The sequence below is a fragment of the Amblyomma maculatum genome, chromosome 5 (assembly GCF_055883805.1).
Source record: "Amblyomma maculatum isolate TAMU_Amacu chromosome 5, ASM5588380v1, whole genome shotgun sequence".
Taxonomy (NCBI): domain Eukaryota; kingdom Metazoa; phylum Arthropoda; class Arachnida; order Ixodida; family Ixodidae; genus Amblyomma; species Amblyomma maculatum.
The window spans coordinates 144,966,136-144,982,796 of NC_139348.1; the positions used below are offsets into that span (position 1 = coordinate 144,966,136).

At 46.4% G+C, this 16,661-nt stretch overlaps 1 protein-coding gene across 2 annotated transcripts in view; it reads right to left on the minus strand.

The window, feature by feature from the left end:
• Nucleotides 1–16,661, minus strand: part of LOC146189850 (uncharacterized) — a 387,936-nt gene that overhangs the window by 14,653 nt on the left and 356,622 nt on the right. For both annotated transcript variants that reach the window (XM_084604618.1, XM_084604619.1), the window contains 3 exons: nt 16,232–16,340; nt 9,063–9,184; nt 1,268–1,541 (listed from right to left, as the gene is read on the minus strand). In XM_084604618.1, coding sequence (XP_084460744.1) covers nt 1,268–1,541; nt 9,063–9,178 — 390 coding nt within the window. In that variant the 5' untranslated portion in view covers nt 9,179–9,184; nt 16,232–16,340. The remainder of the gene's footprint in view (nt 1–1,267; nt 1,542–9,062; nt 9,185–16,231; nt 16,341–16,661) is intronic.

Here is a 16,661-nt window from a genome sequence, read left to right on the forward strand (position 1 = left end):
CCTCGGCGCACAGCAGTCTTTTCAAGCTATGCTTCCTTGCCTAAACTTTTATGAATGCAGTAATAATTCAAAACGGAAATCTTGCAAATCTCGCACACATTGTGTTTCCTTGTATGCACGGCATGCATCGACTTCTCAGCAGCCCCACGTGCTGACTAACCCGTAGCAGCGCGAGAGCCTGCGCCTTTCTCTTGTGCGTTTATCGCCACCTATTCGCCCCACTAGTGCACATTAAAGAACAGTAGGTGATCGTACCTCATAGGCTTAATCGTTTTAGGACGTTAAACTCTCTGAATTGAACCTAACCCGCTCGAGGACGCTGAACTCCATAAACCAACTGAATTTCATATTGTGTGACACAGCTCTTTGTTGCAAGTTTCCGGAGATCAGAGAAGACTCAGAGCAATTTTCTGTAATCACGCACCTCTACCATTTCCACTACTTTCCCTTACCATAACTATCATTCCTGGAATATTTGGTCTCACTTACGCAAGGAAGTTCCTGGCGTTAGTAAGTCCAGAAACCTGGGACACTTAACTGTGATGCAACTAAGGAACACTGCTGAGGTAATTATGTGCGGATGCTAATGAAGAACGGTATAAGCTTTACATGTGCAGCAAAAGTTCGTTTTAAGCTTTTTTTTTTGCGCTCGCACGATTAATTAAACTAGCCCAGAGAGTCAGCGTGGTGCATTTTTGAAAGTAATTGTGAAGAAACAGTGGAATATTCTGCAAAACTTTTAAAAACATATTGATGGAAATGGTCTAAGCTCCCGAACGGTAGCAAAAAGTTTTCTTCTGAAGTTTCTTATGCGCGTACAATGAGTAATTATAACTGACAGAGAAAACTAATGTGCAGCGTTTTTAAATTACTTTCATGTAACTCCTTCCCTGGTCCACTCCAGTAGCGCCTGGCTAGCTTCAATATTCTCGCCCACGAGATCAGTTCGGTTTGAAGTGGCAGGTAAAACTCATTTTGAGGAATTGATTTCTCCTCTCAAATAAAGCGATTTTCTACTATTAATTTATCAACATATTGATATCAATTTGAAGCCTCTAACGCAATATAAACCCAGTGCATTTTCGACAATATTTAAGGGGAAAGAATGAGAAACCTGCTGAGGGGAGATCTGCGGATATATTGTTTTTTTTTGGTGCTCTTATATATCAGATAAGAAAAATTACGTTTATAAACTCCTTCCCAGAACTATTCAGAAATCTCAGGGCACAAGTTAGCTCTCAAAAACTTAATTTTCCCCTCCACGAACCTGGAAAGCGTCGTTAAGCGAATGCATGCGCATGCGCTCTCGCTCGTTGCTCTCGAGACGCCGCAGATTGCGCTCCCTGGCCGAGAGGGCGCTGCGCCGCCGCCTCCCTCCAGTGGGGGCAGCACCGGCGGCGCTCGGGGGCGGTCGGCGCCTAGCGCCATCTGTCGTGGGTGGAGGAGGCGGTGAGTCACTCGTCCCGCCCGCCTGGCCTCCAGACGAGGACGAGTCGGATCGTGCGCCGTCCGAGATGTCCTGTGCCAGGTTGCTGGACGCCCTGCGGTGACACACACATTATTATCTCACAGCGCCCAAGCGGTGGTATTGTAAATAGCTGCACCTTAGCATTCATTACGCATGCGCCTGCTTGCACGGCGATCATGTTACTTAATGTCTTTCAAAGGAAACCACTGAGCTTAGCTCTCAGGGAGGAGTCACTTGACAAGAAATGAGGCTATTCAATTTAACACTGCCACTCTGTGTCCTTATCAGTGCACAAAAGGTAATATGCCGTGAACGAATGCACTTTAAAAAAGAGACGCTGCGAAGGGCAGATAAGCTTAACTTCTCTAAAAATATCGGAAATATCATTCTGCAAACAATAACGGAAAAGAAACACCTAGAGGCTGTTATTTAGCAACACTAAGGCCAAAAGCCAACGTGCATAAATAAAAAAAGAAGCAATGAACAGGCTTCTCTAAGCGCGTCTCCCGAAACCAAGCTGCTGGCGTTTAAGGCTCAGAATGTTTCAAACTTCTTTCGCGGCGACGTAAAAACCTGTTTTCAGCTGTAGCGTCGGCTCGAGGGGTGAGAGCGACGCAGTTCCAACCAGTTGGAAAGTTTTCACTCTGTCGCTACCTAAAGCCGTATGACACGTCTGAGTGTCATATTTCCTCAGTATATGTATACCAGAGCACAGAACGCCCACAGAATTTCTTATCCGAGGAAACCTGGCTACGCTAGCAAGCAGCGCAACTTTGCACAGACTCAAGCACTTATACTTGCTAATTCACAGAGCTTTTGAGCTGCATATGTCACTTTTAACTGTTCGAGGGGAACACGCCATAAGCTCGAATTTATGCTTGAAGATTACACTTGCGCCAAAAATATATATATCGCTTTTCGTTTTCCTGCAGGCAATACGCGAATAGAAGTCTCTAGAGAAGTTGGTAACTTCCTAGCATGAAATGAAAAAGCTTGCAGAGTTTGCCGTGATAGCAGTGTTATAAATTAATTAACACTTAGTTTACTATATGTGTTGCCGCGTTTATTATCTTATTTATTTCGTATAAATAGTTGCGAGGTCTCTATTTTCATTTGCTCTAAATATATATGAGTGGCTGTATCAGCTCACGTGTACTTTTCTGCTTCTCCTGCCTATCAACCAACAACTATAACAGTCTCAATTGGGACGGACAGTATAGTAAAATAAAATACATAAATAAATAATACCAATCTACTCGTTATTCAGTGAAATATTAACATCAGAAAAGACATTCCAAGGACCGTTTTAGTCAATTTCTCTTATTCGAAATAACAATATCGTAGCTGAAACCTTAAAAAAACATATCTGGGAATTCAGACATTCGGTAGTGCAAATTTTGAGCTCAGATTTTGAAGTGTTACAACGGAACACGCAAAGAAAAACGGGGGTGGGGCTTCACTTCGGAATCGGCGGCGCGCCTCTGCCTGGCCGGAGTGCGAGTAGCTACAGCCACGGAAAGAACCTGACCGATTCCGCCCTTTCGCCTTACCCTGCCTTCACCTTCATCTTCCATTTTTCTCTTTCACCTCGCCTTAACGTACCCTTTTTTGCCGCTTCCCTCCTCATGCTTACACCTTACCGTCCTTTTGCGCCCTTCTCGAGGTTCCGCTGCCGTGCTCCTTCTATTTCCTCATCGCGAGACTTTCATCTTCTCCTGTGCTCCGCGTGTGTTCTTTACTCCTCCGCTGCACTCCTCTTTCGCACTGCCGATTACATCACCAATCTCATCGTCGTGAAAAAAAGGTTTGGAATAAATGAACGTCGCAGTAACAGTCTCACTTCTAGGTCGACGCCTGAGGGAGGAAGGTGAGCGAAGAGAAAAAAAAAAACGTGGCGAAGTGAAGGGTTCCAGAATTTTTTTCACCACTCGACGATCTTCAACTTGCACTGACACTGCCCGGTACACGGACACAGGTTTATAATTTCTCCCCCAATAAAAAGCGGCCGCCGCGGCCGGCTTCGAATCCTGGTACCAGTAATTGTGAAATACATTGCCGGAACAGCGCAGCGCAGTCTAGGGCAGATTGAAGAAGTGATAGAGTTACTGCGTCCTGGCTATTTTTCAGCGCTCGGCAACATTCACGGCGCACAAACCACAGATGAAAAGTGATCAAAATGACGGTTTACAAAGCAAGGCGCGAAAGCCTAAAATTAAACGAGTGCCGCGATATGCCAAGGCGATTAACGAGAGATATAGGGCAGCGGTAAGTGAAGCTAACTTATTTGCGTAGATAATGGTTGGCGTCTGCACTGTGAAATCACATGATTGCCCCCCCCCCCCTTAAACACACACACACACACACACACACACACACACACACACACACACACACACACACACACACACACACACACACACACACACACACACACACACACACACACACACACACACACACACACACACACACACACACACACACACACACACACACACACACACACACACACACACACACACACACACACACACACACTCAGCAGGACGGAAAGTTCGGAGTGTTTCGGATAAGTTCGGCGTTGTGCTCATCGCGAAGTCCGGCGTCTTGTTCTCCGTAAGACTCAACGATGTTCGTCCGAGCCTGTTGGGTATGGACGCTAAAATCACTGCATGCTTAAAAATCGATCACGAGCTTTGCAATGCTCGCTTCTACATATCGCCCTCGGGGACTCTGCATCATACACGCATGCGGCGTGCTGCGACGACCGCAACACCACGGTCCGTCCCGAGCGCGAGTTTGAACTACCCGTACCCGTGACGTACATGTGTCACGCACTGCTCGATCATAACGGCACTTATTTCGCTCTGCTCCTTATTTCACCTCCTTTCTTTTTTTCTCTCGAAGCTCGATGGAGTGCCTACCTAAAGCAATCACCACGTATCCACTCCTCCTTTCTTCCTCTTTCTTTCCGCGCCCCTCAGAAACAAAGGCAATTAAACTTTCTTTTCGTTACACCTTTAGGAGCCGTGGATGTGAAATACCGTCCACAATTTCGTGAAGACGACTGGGCGCAGGACTTAAATGAAAGATCACGGGCGCCTCTCTCCTGTCGTTCGTGCCGTTTTCCTTAAGCCGTTACGTGAGCTTAAACGTGTCTCGAAAATTTATCCGACTACGGCAGCATGATGAAAACCATGGCGAAATTTTTCCGCAGAAGCGCAGGCGACCGACGCAACTAAAAAAAATCTGTACAAGTCTGCCGAAGAAGCCAAGAGCGACTGAACGCCCGAGCTCTGCCTCTATTTCGTCCAACTGTAGTGACTAGATTGCAAAACACCGGGGCCGAATTCGCAGACAGCTAGAAGTGCGACCGAGGATCGTCTAATCTGGTTAACGTAAAAGTGGAGTAGGCCCTTTTCGTGGTAATAGTTAAAACGCTTACCTACCCACACCCGTTAGCTTGTTGTGGAACTGAACAAATCACATTACTCGAAGGGTATTTTCGCAGGAATTTATTTTCTCGCTAGAAGCCCCTCATTGCACGTTGCAGTTCTCACTTAAGCAGGTTTTACGGAATCAAAACACACTATGCAGACGTACTCGTATGGTCAACACTTAACTGATAAATGTTTTAAGCGACCCTGCGAATCGCAGTTGAAGACCTGTTGCCCAACACGGAACGCGCTCCATAGAGGCATAGAGGCAAGAGAACAAGAAGTCACAGGCAGCAAGTCAGTATACATGCTCCAGGTGTAGAATGGCAGCTCCAACCCAATTTTATATCGCAGCCCGCCTCCCAATGCTGAGCTTACTTCGAATACTGCGCCGTGCATTTCGACACGGAACACGTACAACCTGAGGCGGTTGGTAGGTGGTCGCTTTAGGCTTAAGCTCCTCCTATTAATTTGCTCGAAATCATCTTATTTTGACAACAAGACTTGATGGGCGCGCTGGTCAGTCATGATTTCTAATGTAACAGCGCAAAGGTACGAGGCCAGAGGACAAGGGACCAGAGGGACCCAGAGGAGACGAAAAGAGGAGAAGGGACCAGAACAGAGAAGGGAAAGGCAGCGTTGTGTCTCATCCTTTCTTGTCCTCTGGCCTCGTGCCGTTGCTCTGTTGCACTAGAAATTATTTGGCAGACATTACGAATGAAACATGGCAGCCTAGCTACTTGCTGAGTTCCACCATCCAGCGTAACGCCATTTCTATTGGAGAGAAAGTGACCGTCCCAGAGGATAAACCCATTGGTCACCTTCCACCGAAGCCCTTGAATATTCAGAAGAAAGCAAAGAGCGCCCTTCCTTCGTCGTTCGCGTACTGCTATATCGCCAATTTCCAAGCAGTGATATGAGCTCGCTAACGACATTTTTGTATAGGTGGCATTCCAGTCACCCTCACCAAATCCGTCTGCTTGCCAGATATACTCGGCGGAAAAAAAAAGAAGAAAGTCAGAGTCCTTGCTACATGTTTCACGTGATAACTAAAATCGAGACGAAAGACAAACAATTTATAGAGGTCATAGCGGAGAGCAGATACTTCGCCCCAGTCAGTGTGCAAAAATCACGTTTGCTTGAGGAGCAGCTGCCGAAGGCACAGAGTCTTGACCCAGTGACGTAAATTAAGGCGGTTGCGGGATATTAAAATGTCATCCATTCGCCGAATGCGCCATCAGACATCGCGACTTAAGCAATCATCGCAGCAGGAATCGGGACTGTTACGCGCATTGTTCTGACTGTCGATAAAGAGAGCGTCATTTTCCGCAGGCTGCACGTTTGAAAGTGATCCCAGATGTATCAACGCGACTGGCATACAGCCGCTTTCTGACGCAACTGTTCACTGTGATGCAGTAAAGAACACGATTAATTTTGAAATCGACTGCCTATTTTGCGTCTTCCTTTGTAGATGCTTTTACTTTCTTTTTTTTTTTTTTTTTTTTATTTATTTGAAGTAGGCGGCGGTTGGCGTAGGAGTGAGGCGAGGTTCAAGGAGATGGCGAAACATGGGACCGGTGCTCCAGAAATGAAACCCGGCTTTGCTTTCCATTTATCATGTGTCTCTTACGTAAATACACGGGCAGAGGAAGACAAAAAATGGGTGCAGGCTATATGCGGTACTTGCATCGCTTCGCGTTGCAAATCGTTAGGTAGCAGAAAGTGCAGGCCACCGCCACGGCATTGGCCGTTCGCGGTCATTTTTAGTATCTATCTTATCACTGCAAGCCTCGAAACAATCTATAAGGGATGGTCGGTCGCTTTGTATACGTGCTTTGACTAAGCAAAGGAAAAGAACAGCGCTTAAACACAATGCCACATCAACTAGCCCAGCAAGAGACAGTGTTGATCATGCTTTGACTAATCGCACTGCTATTGCCATTCGTTTGTCTGGGATCGGCTAAACACTGAAACGTGGAGGCTAACCAAGAGAGTTCTACTTAAGTTGAGGACAACCCAGAGGGCTATGGAACGAAAAATGGTAGCGGTAACATTAGGAGATAGGAAGCGTGCAGAGTGGGTCAGAGAAATACCTCAAGTTACCGACATTCTAGTGGAAATTAAGAAGAAGAAATGGGCATGGGCAGGACATGTAGTGCGAAGAAAGGATAACAAATGGTCGCTTAGGGTAACAAACTGGATTCAAAGAGAAGGAAAGCGTAGCAGGGGGCGGCAGAAAGTTAGGTGGGTGGATGAGGTTAAGAAGTTCGCGGGGGTCAAGTGGATGCAGCTAGCACGGAACCGGGTTAAGTGGAGAAATATGGGAGAGGCCTTCGCCCTGCAGTGGGTATAGTCAGGCTGATGATGATGATGATGATGAAACCCTGTTCAATAAAAGACAATCGCTATTCCTCATTGGGCTCTATGCATATGTGAGGTTTAACGTCTAAAAGTGGCACAAGCTATGAGGTAGGCCGCAGTGGATGGCTCCGGAATAATTTCAACCATATAAGAATAATTTAACAAAACTTCTGTTTGGGCTAGATGGTGCATAGCTTATTTTGAAATGAATACAAGCGCGCGAAACACACCTGTCCTGTGTGTTTTCCTTTCTTGTGTGCGTGTTTTGTGCGCTTGTATTCATTTCATATAAGAATAATTTACTAGGCACAGGCGCCTTGCGTTCTGCCTCCATTAATACGCCGCCGCCGCGGTCAGGATCAAACCCGCGTCCTCGAGGAGCCGAAGTTCTGGATATTGCATCATTGCTGCGGTATATATTCCTGCTTAGTCACTAATTATTGCATGCGCGGACTACCTGCAGCCATTGCTGCCATTTCAAACACAATCCATATACATACGAAAATGATTTTGGCCGAAAGCGTAGGCGTAGTTATTGTCTCTCTACTAGGTGGAAACCTCAACCACGTCGTGAGAGAACAGTTACGGTAGATTTTTTTAGAAAGCTCCGAGTATTTGTGGACCAGCTTGCCCGAAATAATAAGCACGCCATCACGAAGTGCTGTCTCGAGGCCATGTGTCGAAATAAATTATTATTATTCGTATTTTACTTGCCAACACTGGACTTAAAAGCAGTGCTTAAAGCCTGGCGCCGCTGGAGGGAGACCTCTATGTGATTCGAGCATAGGTGGAACAAGAATTAAAGGAGAGAGAGAGAGAAAGTGGCTGGTGGCCTGCTTCGCGCATCGTCTTATACAAAATTATTCTTTTCTGTCTCGGGTTATAGAAAATACGTTAATGGTTATTATAAAACTCAATGCGAAATTGCCGAAACAAAAAAGAAATGTTCTGACAACCATAGAAAACAATAAAATATGACAGCCTGCCTCGTAATCATGCAGTTCTTATACATTCGAGCTCGAGGGGGGGGGGGGGGGGGGGGGGGGGGCGGGGGGGATAGTTCAGACTTCTCAGATCCCCTGGCTTTAAGCCCCGTAGCGAAATGAAAGGCGTGCATTGACTAGCCTTTTCCCTCGGAAGACACGTGACCCACATTAAGAAAGGAATGGAGAAAGGCGAGCAGCGCTAAGTATTAATAAGCCCGTTGAGAGCACTGCAGAGCCTACACCGGAGAAATGTGAAAGCATGAGTGTTATTGCTGTTGCAGTTGTTGAGGCACTAGACGCGTCGGCGCCTGCGTATCTCGCCTGCACTCGCCCAGGTAACTTACGTGTATGGCGTGTGTAACTAGGTTAAGTGAGAGGGCGGCGCGACTGAAGTTCAGGGAGACGACGATGTTCGCTGCACAGCGCGATAGTGTGTTGCAGTTTTACACGAGGCATGCGGTAGTATATATAGCGCCCTTGTGCCTCGGCCCGGTCAGATGATTTCTTAATTCTGGCGCAGGTTCGCACTCAGGTCGCAACAGTCTTTTCTCTGTCGACACAACGCCACTCACGAGACAACAAAAGCTTTCGTTTTAATACCAAAACTTCAAATTACTCAGATACAAGTGATTCGCGCGTGACCAAGCGCGTGTTGTCCTAGGTTACACGTAATGGAAGGTTTACTGCGTTGCCCGTTCTTCTCCGCCTGTACAAGTGCCCCCGCGTGACGACAGTATTTCTTAACTAGTTAGACCAACGAGGTCACCAGAGCGTTAAACACTGCGCAAGGCTGCGATACGACCCGCTTACCTGGAGTCTGGCCTGGGCCTCTTCCTGTCGGGCTGGCGCGCCTCGTCAGGCCAGTCCTCGGCGCCCAGCGGGTCCTCTTCGTGAGCCGCCGTGTCTTCGCCTCGAGACCTCACCATGTCCTCCTGCGACCACAGAGGCAGCACGAGCGACATCGCTTGGCTGAGTTTACGCAGAACCATTCGTCTAAGGTGCAGATGTGCCATTCGTGTTAAAAAAACAATCAATCGAATCGCATGCGAATACCCTAGCTTGAAAGCACATAGAGTATAGTGCTGGAATCGAATCAAATACGAATCGAATATCTGTGCTAACACTAGCTCCTTGCGCGAATATTCGTACACAACTAGCAATAGCGCTATACACTGAAGTGCCAGTCGCGGCGCTGTGTAACATTACTATAATTTACCGAAGATAATTGTAAAGCTGACAAAATCCGCGGCGCCTACTCCCCTAAAGGATAGCACTATAAAGCCCGTATATTAACCCTGTGAACATCAAGTTATAAGTATACGAAACTACTAAAGGTGTTCGAATATTATTAGGAAATTTCGGATAGCAATTTGAATAACCGTGCAATATGATAATTGGAATTAATCAAATTACTCATGAAAAAGAAAATGTTTTGAAACGAGCATTTTATGGACTTTACGAATATAAGTATTGGGAGTTTCAAGTAAAATCCTCCACATTTTCCTTCGATGACAGTTCCAAAAAATAGGGCGCATATACCGAAGCCGCCTAAGTAGGAGGACAGGCTCTTCGCCCTGACGGAACCCGTTTGTTTGGCGGCATTCATATTGCCGCCATGATATTCATAATGCCGCCATGATCCTATGACTGATTGATGTGGCAGGGCTAAGGCAAGTTGTGAAACACTCGATTTGGCGTCAGATGTCTTTTGGTTGGCCTATACGTAGCTGCACGCACCTCATGTCCCGAGGTGTGGGTTTAATTTATCATGTATTGTCACCAGTCATCATCGTAATAAGCCTGTCGTTAATAACAAAAATATAATTTTCGTGCACATATATGTATACCTTGTAGGTCGTATAGGTAAAATAATGACTCCTTATTGCGACTCGTTTGTGAAGCTTGGTATTATGTATCGTTACCAGTCATCATTGTATTCAGCCTGTCGTTAATAGCAAAAAGGTAATTTTCGTGTACATATATGTATACCTTGCAGGTCGTATAGTTAAAATAATCACTCAATATTGGGACTCGTTTGTGCAGCTTAGTGTCGAGTTTTTTTTAGCATCTATAGCTTTAACCAGCACTCTGTCGCAGCGCTGCCCATGGCACTTAATGCTTCGCAGGGTTGCCCGATTTGCAGGAGTATTTGCACAGGTAACGAATGCAAATATTCTATTTATAATTGATTCGGTTCCTAGATACGTAAAATATTGGTATTCGATTCGGAGAATAAACTAGAGCCACACCTCAGGACTTAAGAATGGTTAACGTAGAAAACCGGCATTTTGGCCTGGGTAAGTAGAAACGCAGTGTTCGTCCTGCGTCTTTCCTTCCTTTTTCGTTTGTGTTTTGCGCAGAAAAAAAAAAAGTATGAAACGAGTGACAACCACATGTGAGTCATGGCCTCCGAGACGCTTGAACTCGCTCACGTCGTCCACTCTTAGATGTCATGCATGAGCATTATATACACACCTACGCTAATGGAACCATATCTCGGCTCGGAAACTGTAATCCCGCGCATACTGATCGTGACATCTGGAGAAAAATAGCTAGGGCCTTATTCCAGCGTCGTGCCAATTATTAAAAAAAAAAAAGAAATAATTTGAAAACTCGCGAATAGACTCGTTTTTTTTTTTAGTCGTTATTAACTGTCGGTATTCGCCTCATTCGCACAATCGAATAGAATAATATTACAAAAACTTGCTATTCGAAGACTTCGAACATTCGTGCACCAATAGGGTTCGGCTGCTGTTGCTGCCCTGCCGGTGCAGAAACGCCGAAACTGACGAAGAAGATTCAACTTAAAAAGAGGACAACGCAACGAGCTATGAAATTTGGAGAGAGACGTTTATCATTAAGGGATATGAATCAAGAGAGCAGAGTGAATCAACGCGTAATAACGGAATCACTGGCGAAATCAAGGAGAAACAATGTGCATGGGTAGAGAACGTAATTAGGAGGCAAGATAATTGGTGGCCGTTAATTCACGCAAGCGAAGCAGGGGCTACCATATGGTTAGACGGCGGGATGGAATTAGGAAGTTCGTGGGGATTAAGTCGCTAAAGCCGGCGCGGGCCGGCATTTATTGGAGAGATAGGACGTAGATAGATTCAATAGAATGATGATGGGTTTCGCGAATTCGCGTCTTTACGGTTTTAGACATTGGGCTGGAAGTCTGCCACCCAATATATAACAATACTGTGCAGAATTCAGGTAAAAAAAAAATCGAGACAAACAACGAAAAACAGAGCCACGCCAAAACTACGATTTAAATTGTAGTACTTTCAGCGCTGCTGTGATCGTTTTCCTTGTTGTTGGTTTCTTTAGGTTTGTAATATATTTCCGTAGCTGTATGTCTGTCGTGCTTTCCTGAGGGTGCTACGCAAAATTAGATGCTACTAAATAATTTTCTGGTGTCATTGCAGGTTGCGGGACAAAACATGCACAGACAGTTCACTGTAAAAACAGAAAACATTGTGTGTGTGTTTTCTTACAACCGCGGGGGCACAAGCGACAAAGAATTTCGCTAACTCTGTCACTTATTTAGAACTCATGGTGCTCTCTTTCAAGTAGAAATATCACCCGCTATACTCAAGCAAATGTCATAATTCGTTTTAAAGACTGAATTCAATGGATGACGCTGCTCTAGCCCTGATCGCCTGGATCTAGAAAGTAAAACAGTTATTTCGGTTTAATCCACAGGCTTACCCTTAACCACTTCGAACTACAAATAGTTCACTACAAATATTTCCCTTCCGCTTCGACCACTTATTCCACCACTCCGCGGACCGGAATTGCTGTTTTGATTGGAAACGGGTCGGGAGGCTACGGTTCCGCCCCACCCCCACCGCGTCTGTGCCGCTGGTCAGGCGATATAGTGTAAATATTTCAGCGATATTTGAGCGAATTAATCGTATATTGTAAGCGAATGATAACAAGGGCGTTTCGTGAGAATGACCCGATCTCGGCAAAAACGATCTTTAAACAAGTGACGGTGTAATTTTTCCCACTCTGTGGCCGCACTAGACATGCAGCGAGGCCAAGTGATTACAACTAATTTAGGAGCGGTGATTGCGTGGGCGAAATGTTTAAGCGCAGTCGTCCCCGAAACACGGAGCCAACATCATCATCAACTACGCACGGGCGAACTGGTTGGAACGTTGGGTAAACAAAACTAAGCTATCTCCGGCACAGCATTTCAACCGAGCAACCCACGAAGCTAGCCACCAAGCCCGCGTTGCAAAATTCGTAAAACTGACCGGTCTAAAACTGAGCACGCTCTATAGACTACCGCAACCCCTTGAGGCAGCTTGAAGACTAGCAGGATAAAGCCTGGAACTATAATACACGAGTTCCGAAAGAGGCGGCAGCTGCTTTGAGCACCTTTAGACTACAGGAGATGCACGGATTCCGAAATGGAGCATACTCTTGCTAGTTCCAAGTAGCGTCCTATGTTCCGAGTGGGCAAACACGGCAGCAGATGTTCTGTGAAACGGAAGAACTAGGCCATGTAGGTGACCGTAATGAATACCTGCGACCACAGGGACGATGATGAAGGCACATTGGTTGCATTAGTGGCCGCGGCTCCGCATCAGTATGTTGTACACATTCCAGCAAGGTCGTCGTCGTCGTCCCTCCCTCCCCCTCTCGGAAAAAAATAAGTTATGGCGGAGGGTGATTGAGTACGGCTCCAGGACACCACGCCTTACTGGTCACCACGACTACGCAGGATAAAATTGTCGAGATTTAGTAAAATGTGTTCCCTAAGTAGCATCCTCACTGGGCGGCAAGGTACGAAGGGGGGGGGGGGGGGGGGGCGTAGAAAAAAGTGTCCTCATTTTCTTGCTTTTTTTCACGAATGCTTTGTTAATTCCAAATGAAATTCACAAATATTAAAGCCGTGTATCTCCCAGACCTACATGAACTTTTTGTGCAATCTCTAATTGTTTTGCTTCGAGACTGCCATGAACAACGGTACGCATGCCTATTTTGTAATGCGTTTTTTCCTTAACGCATATTAGTCCTTACACAACATCTAGAAACAAGAGACGCGATTGGCTGCGCTCTACGTCCCCATCCTTCTTTAACTCCTGGCTGAGCGTCATCTGAATTTCAACTCAGCGCATCGCGGATTCGTGTTTCAGAGCGACGAGAACATCTTTCGCGCCATGAGGGCATGATTGCATCAGAAGTAAAAGTGCTGGTACAAAGAAAGCATGCGCGTCCCTGCTCATCGGTGGCACAAATCCGAATCGAAAATGACACTGAAAATAAGTATAGGCACGGCAGATATGCGGCTGAAATCTTTGCGAATGCAATAAGTTTTGGCTGAGCAGTGCTAGAAAAAACGTGACGGGCATTAATATTTGGAAGGCCCTCGTAAAAACGTACTTCTCTCCGTCAGATATATGTGCACACCTGCCGCGACGCCGGTATCGTGGGGAGAAAGTGTCGTGTGCAGAACGACCAGTAAGGAAGGTTTATGAAGGCCGTGACCATTTCCAATGCGGAATACATCAAGCCGTTGCCGCGTGTAGAGGGAAATCGCGATACTCATGGCGTTCCTCTCAACCACTTTAACTCGTTAACTCGTCGTGGCAGCCTTCTATAGAATTTATTGGGGCTCAATGCAGGGAGTGCGAAGTTGGCAAAAAAAAAAATAATAATAATAAAGCTTTCAGATCGGCGGATTGTACGTAGCAGGAAGTGAACCACTATAGACATTACTGCAATTGAAATGTCACCGTTCTCCTCCGAGGTATTATATCCGAAAAAGGAAAAAAAAAAAAAAAGAAGATAATTTTACACTTCTTTCAAAACCTTTTCGAAGTAGCATGCCACTGATTTCGCGTCTTAATTATATCAGGCAACCTTGCCAGTACGATGACGGTTTAGCAGAGGGTGACAACACCTGCCTCTCCGCGCTACGTCCTCCAGACCGCGGCCGTGCCTGGTACTTGGCCGACAGGCCCGAGTTTCGAGATAACCTGGCGCACCGTCGACTGAGACTAATCAAAATGGCCGCTTCCCGCAATGGGGATAGGAGGAGGGAAGGAAGGGGGGGGGGGGGTAAGAGCACGTCGTACGGCGCCGGTCAGCGGCAGGGATGTTTACATTCGCGCCGCCGACATCAAGTAGGAAGCGGCGCGCGCACTAGAGGGGGCCTCTTTTTTCGCGGGCCGCGCAGTTCTCGGCGCGTGGTTAGCGCTTCGCAAACACTGGGCACCACCGCTGCTCACGCGTGATGGATGAACTTGTGGCGACTGGAGCGTCATCTGTTGCCGCTGCTGCGTACTTTGCCCGCTGCTCTGTCGGGAAGCGATCGATGTATGCGAAAGAGGTGAAGGAGCAGGAGGTGAAGGAGCAGAAGCAGACCGGGGGTCATAATCGAAAGCGGGTCGAGCGCTTATTCGCTCTTTTTTTCACTTTTTTACTAACAATGGCGGTGCAAATTGAAAGCGGGCAAGCTTTGTCCTGGGGAAGAGCTGCTGAGCTCGCGTGGTGCCCAAGACCTTCTTTCGCTATTTGCCGTATAAACAACTGCTGTTATCGGTGTGCGACGCTGCCTGTAGGAGGTTGCTCATACGTGGTTTAGGCGAAGGTTGCATAGTAAATTGTCGTTGTGACCGTAACCAATTGCTGTTAAGGTTTACTTCTCATTGCTTTAAAAACAACACCTACGTGGGGGAGTTTATTTAGCCTAAAAGACGTCGTCTTCACGCGCAAGTGTATGGTTAACACTTGGATCTGTCGCACTCCACTTCAGCGTCGCCCATTCCTAACTTCCTAACCTAACTTCCAACTACTTTAGCTATCATTAATACTGCTACAACTGAAGGTACTACTACTTTGGTTTGGTTTATAGGGTTTAAAGTCTCAAAGCAATTCTGGCTGTGGAAAGCGTAGTGGAGGGCTCGGGAAATTTCGACCAACTGGGGTTCTTTGACGTGCACTAACATCGCACAACACACGAACGCCTTGCTTTTCGCCTCTATCCTAACGCGGCTGCCATTACCAAGATGCGATCCCGCGTCCTTGGGCACAGCAGTCAAGCGCCTTAACCACTGCACCGCCGCTCCGAGCTGAATGTACTACTGCCGCTAAGATACAAGGCGTCCGTGTGCTGTGCGATGTCAGTGCACGTTAAAGAACCCCAGGTGGTCGAAATTTTCGGAGTCCTCCACTACGGCGTCTCTCATAGCCTGAGTCGCTTTGGGACGTTAAGCCCCACAAACCAACCAACAAACCAACCAACAGATTAAACGAGCAGGAGCTGTTGACGAGATATAGTGGTTCACTGTGCGCCGTATTACTCGGTTAATCAATATCTGGAATAAGCTAAAGCATGCTGTATAAGTTTCACTCCTTGCTTCGTGTAGTGATTCGCTTCGACGAATTAAAATGGGGACTTCGATGAACTAGGCAGAGCTCCGATGGAGAAGAAATGACTGCGTCTATACCATTATTTACACTACTACTACTACTGCTACTACTACTACTACTACTACTATCTACGTCTACTTCTACTACTACTATTACTACTACTATCTACGACTACTTCTACTACTACTACTACTATCTACGACTACTTCTACTACTACTACTACTATCTACGACTACTTCTACTACTGCTAGTAGCACTATGGTGGAAAGAGGTGAAGAAGATGGCTGCTACTACTGCTGCTGTTACGGCCAAGTGAGTATTACTACTACTGTCGGGACGTAGGCGCTAGTTAGACCTGAAGGGGTAATGGCTCTATCTTTTACAGTCACTACTTCACCGCGAACAAAAACGGAAGGTTTGGGAACTTTGCAGATTCTGCTGCGCGCGGTGGAAGACAGCCAAACTAAAAAAGCACAAATTATAACTAGTTGGAAGATGTACGTGCGCTCAATAAATAATTTCGATAGAGGGTCATTGCATGAAGGAAATGATACAGAAAGATAGCGTAGAGCGCTGAGCCGTAGAAGCTTACCTAGCAATGGGTGGTGACGTCACGTGGCCATATCACGCAGGGACGTCGTGCAGGGCCTGAGACGGCCGAAAGTCGGCGCTGGGTGGCGCTGGCTGCTCGGTCTGTGCGCCTGCGCAGATCATACGGGAGAGAGCGAAATATTAATATGTATCGAACGAGGCTGTCTATAGAAGTTGTCACATTAGGACACACGACATAAACTATACACATGTAAAAAATATCCGCTTCCACATTATGCTCTCTCCCCCGCAAAGAGAGCGAAAGAGAGAGAGAGAAAGAGGGTTTTCCATTCGTTTAAAATTAAATAAAGCGTATCTATATTTACAGAGATGAATGTCTATGAACACGGAAGTTTCCACTGCCTGAAGGCGGACACGAGTAAACAAGATTCTTTTTCGCAAGCAGGGTGATTTATATTTTACTGCATAAC